Consider the following 10085-nt stretch of genomic DNA (forward strand, 5'->3'; position numbering starts at 1 on the left):
TCTGACGCTGGCTGCTGGTGTTGTCTGCCTGAGTGAGTTACCTCCCCCATGTAAATGTCCCTCTGTCTGCTAGATATAGTTGCTAGGATTCGAGTGGCGCCCACTCGCCATATTTCATGTTATGATGAGTGAGTACTTGATTCTGACTGTCACTGTGACTGGGTATAGAAAGATCTGCAGGCCTATAATAAACACACATGTTGCTGCACTGCACCTATAAGGTAGACTCCCACATGTGTTTAATATAGGTGCAGTGCAGCAAAATTCATAGTTTGGGGATATGTGACCAAGGGTTTGATTAATGGCAGCACGGTGGCATAGTGATTAGCGCTCTTGCCGTGCATCGCTGGGTCCCCGGTTCAAATCCCAGCCAGGTCAACATCTGCAAGGAGTTTGTATGTTCTCCCCGTGTCTGCGTGGGTTTCCTCCAGGCACTCCGGTTTCCTCCCACATCCCAAAAAACATACAGAGAAGTTAATTGGCTTCCCCCTAAAAATTGGCCCTAGACTACAATACATACACTACACAATACTTACATAGACATATGACTATGGTAGGGACTAGATTGTGAGCTCCTTCGAGGGACAGTTAATGACAAGACTATATATACTATGTACAGCGCTGCGGAAGATGTTGGCGCTATATAAATACTAAATAATAAAAATAATAATTATTAGTAACTCAGTAAAACAGCGTGAGTTACCTGTTCTTCATACCTCGGGGGCTAATAAGAAATCAGATAATATAAGTAAAAATATGTGCCAGCCACTCTACTCCAATATGTAGACTGCAAACTCAATACACACTTAATATATGTTTCCCGTGGGTTTGCTGTCACAATTTTCCAAATAAGGGAGGAGGGGGGGGGGGGCGCACTAGGGCAGCTCAGCCTCTGTTGGTGCTGGACCTTGTCCCAGCCCTGTGTGGGCTGTCTGTGCAGAACAATATTACTGTGCTTTTGTGCATCAGGCCCAGAGAGACTTATTCAAAGCAACTTGCTGCTGTAATTGCCACAACAAAAGGTGGATATACAAAGTACTGATTATAGGGCGGTGAATAGTAATGCAAGATGAAGTTTTCTGTTATTTTGTCCTCTTTGTTGTCTTTTTCACAATAAACCAATTAATACATTTTCCGAGCTGTAGGTATGTTCTGTCAATGAAATGTTGCAAACTCTGAAACAACCCATTTGAATTCCAAGTTGTGAGGCAACAAAACCTGAACAATACCAAGGGGGTGAAGACGTTTGCCAGGCAACGTGAATGTTGGCATGCCACCAATATTATCAAATGTTTTTAGGTTCTTTCATTTACATTCTTAAAGGGAAGGTTCAGGGAGTATGTAAAAAAAATAAAAATCCATATCCACTTACCTGGGGCTTCCTCCAGCCTGTGGCAGGCAGGAGGTGCCCTCGCCGCCGCTCCAGAGGCTCCCGGTCGTCTCCGGTGGCCGACCCGACCTGGCCAGGCCCGGCTGCCAGGTCGGGCTCTTCTGCGCTCCAATCTGCGCCTCATGGGGGCGCGCTGACGTCATCGGACGTCCTCCGGGCTGTACTGCGCAGGCGCAGTAGTTCTGCGCCTGTGCAGTACAGCCCGGAGGACGTCCGATGACGTCAGCGCGCCCACGTGGGACGCAGAAGAGCCCGTCGTTGGAGTCGCAGAAGAACCCGACCTGGCAGCCAGCCTGGCCAGGTCGGGTCGGCCACCGGGGACCACCAGGAGCCTGCGGAGCGGCGGCGAGGGCACCTCCTGCCTGCCACGGGCTGGAGGAAGCCCCAAGTAAGTGGATATGGATTTTTTTTTTTACATACTCCCTGAACCTTCCCTTTAAAAGCTTCTCCTTTCTCTTGTAGCCTTTTGTACACAAGACACCCTGCCATCAGGAATGTTGTGACCTGTGCCAGCGGTGAAGAGGTATCTCACGACCACATCAATGTCGACGCTGGAGACAGCGGACGAGGAAGTTGGACATCTTGCTCCAGTAGCTCCCATGACAATTTTCAGGGTTTCCAAAGCCAAAAGGGATCGGATCTTTTAAGCAATTACCGCCAAAAACATGTTACCATAGCTAAAGCTGAACCCGAATATTTTGACAGCTATCCAGAAGAAGAGACATGTGATGATGTAGAATGTAGAAGAGACCCAAAAGACAGCCTGAAGAATCACCAGTTACATCAAAGCTGGAGACCAGCCAGCTCTGTGCCAGACACTTATGAGAGTAACTGTGGTACACTTACAGAGCTGGATTCTGCCACAGAAAATGACACACAGTTTAGCAGTATTAAAACTGAACCAACAGGTAAGATTTACATTTAGTTAGGCTGCGAACTTTCATTGTTAGTTTTTTTTTTGTAGGACACGTGTCGGGCGTAACTAGAGGGGAGCAGCACCTGCAATCCCAGGGGGGCAGAGCACTGTGGGCCCCGACTACTAACCTTCCCTTCCTCCAATACAGGGGACGATACTTCAGATCAGGTGTTTTCGTGGCTATAATTGTTATGGGTGTGGAGATCATGTTAGCCACTTTTGCTTTATGACCCATGTGAGATGGACCTTAAAGAGGAACTACCAAAGAAACTGTCCTTCTGTAACCCCACATACTGTAATATAGAGCTTTTAGCTAGCAATTATAGAAAGCATTTTGGAAGTCTCTGATCACAGCCTTGTGTATCAGCTCGGTGTCGGGGCTAGAGCTGTACCATGTAGATAGGTCGCTATGTAGAAAGGAACAGAGGCGCCAACAGGATAAAATCAAATCGGTAAAAAGTTTAAAAATGCTTTGGAGGCAGCGGTGGACGTACCTCCAATAAGCAGACACTAAAAACTGTCTATTCAAGTAAAAAACATTTATTGGTATACTCCAAGGGGGTTGCCCTTCTTCCTTCTTTTCACTTTATGGACTAGAGCAGTATTAGCATTTTAGCTTTTTCCCTATTTACCAGTAATCAACAATAACATTATTGCTATTCATAATACTACAGTTATATATACAGTATACAGTACAGTATATCATTTTTTGTACGTTCTTTAGGCAGTTTTATTTCCAAAAATAATTTTATTCTCTATGTGATGGGAAAAAAAAAATACTTTATTTTTCAGTTTTCACCCATTATAGTATTAAAATAAAAAGAGCTACTGTAGATAAAAATCTCAAAGTTGGTTCGGCTATTTATTCCATTTATCACAAAACTTCAAGTACTTTGCTGCCACAATGTATGGTGATGATATCTGATTTTTTTTTTTTTAAAGATATAGTTTTGATACATTGCCCACTTTCATCTTGAACTGTACCAATGGCAAAGAAGAGGTTAATGGGGGAAATATATAGTTGGTCATTTTATTATATAGGGGAGTGTTCTCAAAAGTGTTCATGGTTAACCACTTAATGACAACCTGACTTATAAAAACATCCTGCTAGAGCAACGGCTCCAGGACATTTTTATGAGTCAGACAGTGCCGCTGCCGCTGTGCACGTGCGCGTTCCCGCGCGTGCTCATGCATTCCTGCGCACGTGCACGTGAAAATAGTGGGGAAAAAAACACCATTGAAAAAATACACCTTTATTTCCAAATACTATATTATCACCCTAATTTGTACTAGGGACATAATTAAAATCTTGTGATAACCAGGACAAATAGGCAGATAAAATGTGTGGGTTTTATATACAGTAGCAGTGTTTATATTAAAACTATAGGGGAGGAAATTGGAGTGTATTGAATAGTGTATTTTTTTCATTTTTTCCCTGTTTTTCCCTTTAAAATGCATAGAAAATAAAGTAATTACTGAAAACAAATATCAACCCCAAAAAGTCCAATTGGTGGTGAAAAAAAACAAGATATAGATAAATTCATTGTGATTAGTAGTGATTAAAGGGATACTGTAGGGGGGTTGGGGGAAAATGAGTTGAACTTACCCAGGGCTTCTAATGGCCCCCCGCAGACATCCTGTGCCCACGGAGCCACTCACCGATGCTCCGGCCCCGCTTCCGGTTCACTTCTGGAATTTCAGACTTTAAAGTCTGAAAATCACTGCGCCTGCGCAGCTGCATCCTCTCTCCCGCTGATGTCACCAGGAGAGTATTGCACAAGCCCAGTATGGTCTTTGGTCTGCGCAGTATGCTCCTGGTGCCATCAGCGGGAGCGAGGACACAGCAATGCAGGCGCAGTGGTTTTCTGACTTTAAAGTCAGAAATTCCAGAAGTGAACTGGAGGCGGGGCCGGAGCATCTGTGAGTGGCTGCGCGGGCACAGGATGTCTGTGGGGGGCCATTAGAAGCCCCGGGTAACTTCAACTCATTTTCCCCCGACCCCCCCTACAGTATCCCTTTAAGCTATTGGCAAATGAAAGGGATGAGCACTGAAAGGTGAAAATCGCTCTTGTCCGTTAGGGTAAAAACGCCTCTGGGGTGATTAAACAGGGGAGTAACTAGGAATCACTGGGGCCCCCTGCAAAACCCTCGCCTCTGCATTCAGCTATGTAATAGCGAAATCCCGGCGCCCAAATACCTAAGCAGGCCCCATCACAGCTGCAAATTACTTTGTGGTCTATGGCGGTACCCAACTTTTCAGACGGGCAATTGACCAATAAAACCTGCTTCAATACTCAAGCAGTACTGTTCCTGGTGTTGTGGGTATCTAGGACAGCTTCCTTTTATAACAATTTTTTGATGACTTTAAGATATGTTTTTGTTTATGCTAACATTTGATTTGCTTTGTTTTCAGGAGAAGAACAAGTGTCTGTATATTAACATTTGATTTGATTTGTTTTCAGGGGAAGAACAAGTGTCTGCATATTAACATTTGATTTGATTTGTTTTCAGGGGAAGAACAAGTGTCTGCATATTAACATTTGATTTGCTTTGTTTTCAGGGGAAGAACAAGTGTCTGCAGTTTAGCCTCCACTCTTTGGCTGGATTCTCATCTTAGATGACTGAACTTTTTTTTTTGTTTCTACTGGACATTACTGGATTTTACAAAACTTGAGTTACTTGGAAAAACCCCAAGAAACTTCTTAAAATAATCTTCTGTGAATAAGGACAATGGCTTGTAAACTAAAGCAAACTCTAAAAAAAAGCTTTTATTTATAAGTTTTTGTTTTTTAGTGATATACATTGGCGAAAAATATAAATAAGCTCACTTGCTTGCATAAAGCACTTATAGGTACAGTAGTTGTCTTTTGTGGCTTTTGAGCTAAAAACAAAACAAAACGGAGTTTATATTTGCAGCTGTAAATGTGTATATATATTTGTATAATACTTATACGTGTAAATCTTAATGTAAGTTCTTTGATGTATTCGTCTATATACTATTTTATTGCACTTTTGTACACAATAGTAAAAATGCCTCACTTTGGTTTTAAGATAATTTATACTGTGGTATAAAACTTCCGTTGTAGTGAAGTCATACATTTCCTAAGAAGGGAGGTTTGTGGATAAATTGGCACTGACATTGGAAGCTATTTGGGAGGGTCACGATCCTGTATATAACCATTTGTTTGTAATATATACAAACCGTAGTGAGTGTGAGTGTGTGTGTGTGAAGAAGACGCTTACACATCTGTACATGCGTACATGGGGAAAAAAGCGGCTGATAATTTGGGCGCCGGATGAAGCCGATAGTAAAGTATCGGTAAAGTAAGCGATATTTTACTACCGAATTCACTAATTTAACTCACATTACCTCTCCCCTACCTTTGCCTAACGCCATACCTCCAAACTTTCTGAGATGAGAAAGAGTTACACCTTTAGACACGCCCCTGCCACACCTCCAGACATGCCCCTAACACACCCCTAGTCACAATATGTGTCACTATAAAAGGATCATGATGAAATGGGGCCCTAGGCAAGTATCAACTTTGGAACCATGTAAAAAGGATTGCCCCAGATCTCCAACCACTGACAGTCGTAGCACCAAGGAGTCAATCAGCATACATCCAGATCCCACAGGGGTGTCCAATCAGATGCAAGGAATCGAAAAAGCTGGGTCTCCACCTGGATTTTGCAATACAGTATTAGCTTAAAGTGTACCAGAGATGACATGTGACATGATGAAATAGACATGTGCATATACAGTGGCAAGCATACAGACACTTATGCTGTGCTCCTTTTATTTTTTCCCTGCCTGAAAAAGTTTATAATTAGCTATGGAACTGACAGTTTTTCTCCAGTCAGGACTCAGTCGGCTCACTGACAACAACAGCTATAAAAACACTTTCCTAAGCAGATACCTGGGCTTCTTACAGTGAGGGGAGAAGATAATAAGGTCAATAGTTCATGTATTTTCGCACTGGGACTCTTGAGACACTGCAATTGAGCAGAGACTTTATAGTCTCTTTGTAAATGTTTATACATCAAAAGAAAATTTGAGATATCTAAAAGAGTCACTTTTAGGAGTAGAAGGAAGTATTCAATTGTTTATCTCATTAGTTTATTTTCATCTCTGGTTCACTTCAATTTATTAGTGGCAACATAGCCACAGAAAGCACAACATTTCGGCACACAGGCCTAACCGTTAGCATTTGACAAAGGCCTGTGTGCCGAAACGTTGTGCTTTCTGTGGCTATGTTAGTTATAATAAATTAAGCTAATATTGCAAGTATCAACTTTGGGGCTGCCCATGATGTCCACCTGGATTTTTGGGGGGCTAAGATTTGGTGGGGGCTAGTGTCAACCAGGCCCCTAGACTCTCTTCAGGCCCTAGGCACCTGTCTAGGTTTGCCTTGTGGATGATCCGGCTCTGCATGTCATGAAGAATTAATGACTAGATAATGATTGATAAAAATAGTTAGACTCTAATGAAAAACAGGTGGTGATCAGTAGATTCCAGGGACAGACTGGTAGTGATAATTAGATTTTAGTGTTAGACAGACAGACGAGCGCTGTTAAAAAAGCGCAGGAGATTTGGGCGCAGCCGGCGCCATCACAAACCATAATAGGAATTAAGGCTATAGCAGTGCGCAGGGAGTAATTTGGGCGCCGTCAAAAGGGGAAGCTCAAATTACTTTTAACCACTTGAGGACCACAGTGGTAAACCTCCCTAAAGACCAGGCACATTTTTACTAAAATGGCCACTGCAGCTTTAAGGCCAAGTTGCAGGGCCGCACAACACAGCACACGAGTGATTAACCCCCCCCCCTTTCCCCCCACCAACAGAGCTCTCTGTTGGTGGGGTCTGATCGCACCCCAGTTGTTTATTTTTTTTTTTATAAATATTTATGTTTGGTTTTTTTTTCTGTTTTTGACTATTTTTTTTATTTATTTCTTTTCCAATCCCCTCCCTCCCCCCCAGCCGGCCAATCACAGCGATCAGCTGTCATAGGCTTCTGCCTATGAGAGCCGATCACTTTCTTGTCCCCCAGGGAATAGCCGTGTGACACGCAGCGCTGTACTAACAGTAAAGACGGCAATAGCCGCTCGGAGACTGAAGGTATGGCGGAGCTCTGCCGCCGAGCAGGAGGCAGGAGGATCTCCTGCAAAATGCAGCCCCAGGATTTGACGCCAATCAGCGTTAGGCGGTCCTGGTGCTGCCGCCACAGCCACGCCCATTAGCGTGAGGCAGTCCTGGGGAGGTTAAAACACTGTAATTCTGCCGCCAGCAATAGCTGGAAGCGGAATTACATCTTTCCCCACCATCCACGTTGACCTGGAGGGGGAATAGTAATTAACGCTGCCAGGACTTGTGCAGGAGCAGGGTAAGCTGTATATCGGCATTATTCTGCTCCCAAATCTCCCGGCGGCTATTTCATAGGTATGCCAGACAGATAGTGATTAGCGGATTCTAGTGGTAGGCAAGTGATAGTTAGGCAAGTAGTGGGTGACAAGTATTAATAGATACTGGGATAAGAAGTTGTAGATAGTCGGTGACCGACAGGTAGTAGGTGCCAAGTAGCAGTGGTTGCCCAGCAGTAATGGGCTATAATTTGGCTACTTTTGGCCTCCCCTTTGCTTCGCTTTTCTCCCATCGTTCCCTTCCCTACTCTCATCTCCATTCCCACCTACTCTCCCAGCTCCAGCCTTCTCCTCCCCACTCTCATGTCCAGGCTGCTGATCTTACCAGCACTGCAGACACTGAAACATCAGTGGGTAACAGGAGAAGAGCAGAGCTTCCCATCCTCACTGCTGCCACCTATTGTCTGTACAATGTAAGTGCAGCCTCTGACTGGCTGCCTGAATGCTGCTCTATGCTGTACATAGCCCCAGGGGACACCAAGTGGCAGCAGAGAAAATTGAATGCAGTTGGCTCTGCTTCTCTCCCATCACTCACAAAGTTACCAGTGATTGTCTATGCAGGTAGGCATGTTGGGGAAGCACAGCTGCAGCAGAGAGGAGAAGGGGACCTGAGAGACATCAGGAATTCGGGACTCTGTGAGTAGGAGGCAGGACACGGGACAAGGGGGCGGGATGGAGGACAGTTCCTCCCAAATTGGGAAGGTTGGGACATATGCCTTACATTACCCTCCTATTTACACCTAACACTAACCACACCTAGACTATAGCTGTGCACCGTGCGTCCGCTATAGCCAAACCCCAGGTGCCATGACTACACACCTCCTCCTCCTAATGACCATTCTCACTGTTGAGGCCATGCCCGAACCACCATCCACTGTATCCGAACATCCAGCATTGTAGGTAACCTCCCAAATGCTCACTTTACTATAGCCAAGCACAAGGAAGTGAGAAATGAGCCAAACTAGGCGAAGCTTAGACGCTAGTCTGAGTTTGGCTAACCCCCACAATCACTGCCACTAGCAGGAGCTCAGCGATACAAACCAAATTACAAACTCTGCACAGCCATAGCCGCAAACTGCCTTGCAGCCTATGCCAGTGCCCAAATTACCAGGCTCGCCTCATGCCCATTTTACCTGCTTCGCTGTACGTGGATGTAACCAATGGACTGTAATTAGTAGAAGTGGATGCTATGCTGAGTTCTACAATCTAATACTGCTATTTGAATTCTGTAGAAAATGTTTACAGACCCTGTGCCAGTAATATGTACCCACACTGTGTGGTCCTCCGATGTAATTATAGCCTTAACTAGATCTTTCATTAAAATCACTTGCAAATGCTTATGACTGTATTCATTTATTTGCCATATAAAGTTTTTGGCTTGTGCAACATCATTAGTATGTCCAGAGGAAAACCATATAACATATACTTAGGTCAAGTTTTCCTTTTGAGCAGGATTGATTGTTTGTACAGTTCTTCTGAATATATGACTCAAGGCTCATACACACATAATGCACAGCCAACTGCACAACATGACCAACCGCATGATAAGTTGTTTATACAAGTAAATACACACACGCCAACCAACTAAACAACCAACTTACCTAAATACTGTGCGTGCAAGCGAAACCAAAAACTGCTCAACATGTCCGCAGTCAAAAACAATGTTGTTGTTCAAACCACTTGTACACACGTGGCCAACCTACAAGATAGTTGGGCAGGTTGATCCATTGGATGGATCTGGCAAACCACTTGTTATCAGTTGGTTGTCTTGTTTGCCAGCCATACACACACCCAACTGTCTTCCAACAGACCAAGTTTAGATGATAGTTGTGCAGATTGTTCGGACATGTGTACGAGCCTTTAGAAAGTTGTGGCATAGTAATAGGGGATGCAAATGCACTAGGACTCATGATAAGGTGGGGGGCTCAGTGTAAAATTTGGACTAGGGCCCTTTTCTCTGTAGGGAGCATCATTCTAACTCAGTGGGGCATGCGCAGAAGAGCCAACTGGTGTGACTGAGCCAGATTACCGGGACCGATACCAGGAGAACGGAGGTATGGGAGGACGGCGAGGGACGCATCGCTGCACATGGGGCTGGAGGAAGCCACGGGTAAGTATCAAATCTTTTTATTAGCCAAACTCCGGTACACTTTAAGAGTAGGAATGGGAGGGTGATAGGAGGGTACCTCACAACAAGCCCACCTCTTCCTGTCTGAAAGTTTGACTTTTGAGTCCTAGACCTAGTCAGAAGGTCCATAGGAGTGATTACAGGCACCGGGAGGGTCAAAGAGAGGAATGGACAATGCACAAAAGGTATATGGATCCAGAAAGAACAAACCTCTTCACTTCATTTAAAGCAAA

General features: G+C 44.4%; 1 protein-coding gene across 4 annotated transcripts in view; it reads left to right on the forward strand.

The window, feature by feature from the left end:
* The window catches only part of LOC137564345 (rap guanine nucleotide exchange factor 6-like), a 134391-nt gene extending 125345 nt beyond the window's left edge, over nucleotides 1–9046 (forward strand). For all 4 annotated transcript variants that reach the window (XM_068278114.1, XM_068278116.1, XM_068278117.1 and 1 more), the window contains 2 exons: nucleotides 1853–2298; nucleotides 4867–9046. In XM_068278114.1, coding sequence (XP_068134215.1) covers nucleotides 1853–2298; nucleotides 4867–4892 — 472 coding nt within the window. In that variant the 3' untranslated portion in view covers nucleotides 4893–9046. The remainder of the gene's footprint in view (nucleotides 1–1852; nucleotides 2299–4866) is intronic.
* The last annotated feature ends 1039 nt before the right edge of the window (nucleotides 9047–10085 follow it).

The sequence above is a fragment of the Hyperolius riggenbachi genome, chromosome 3 (genome assembly GCF_040937935.1).
Source record: "Hyperolius riggenbachi isolate aHypRig1 chromosome 3, aHypRig1.pri, whole genome shotgun sequence".
NCBI classification, from domain to species: Eukaryota; Metazoa; Chordata; class Amphibia; order Anura; family Hyperoliidae; genus Hyperolius; species Hyperolius riggenbachi.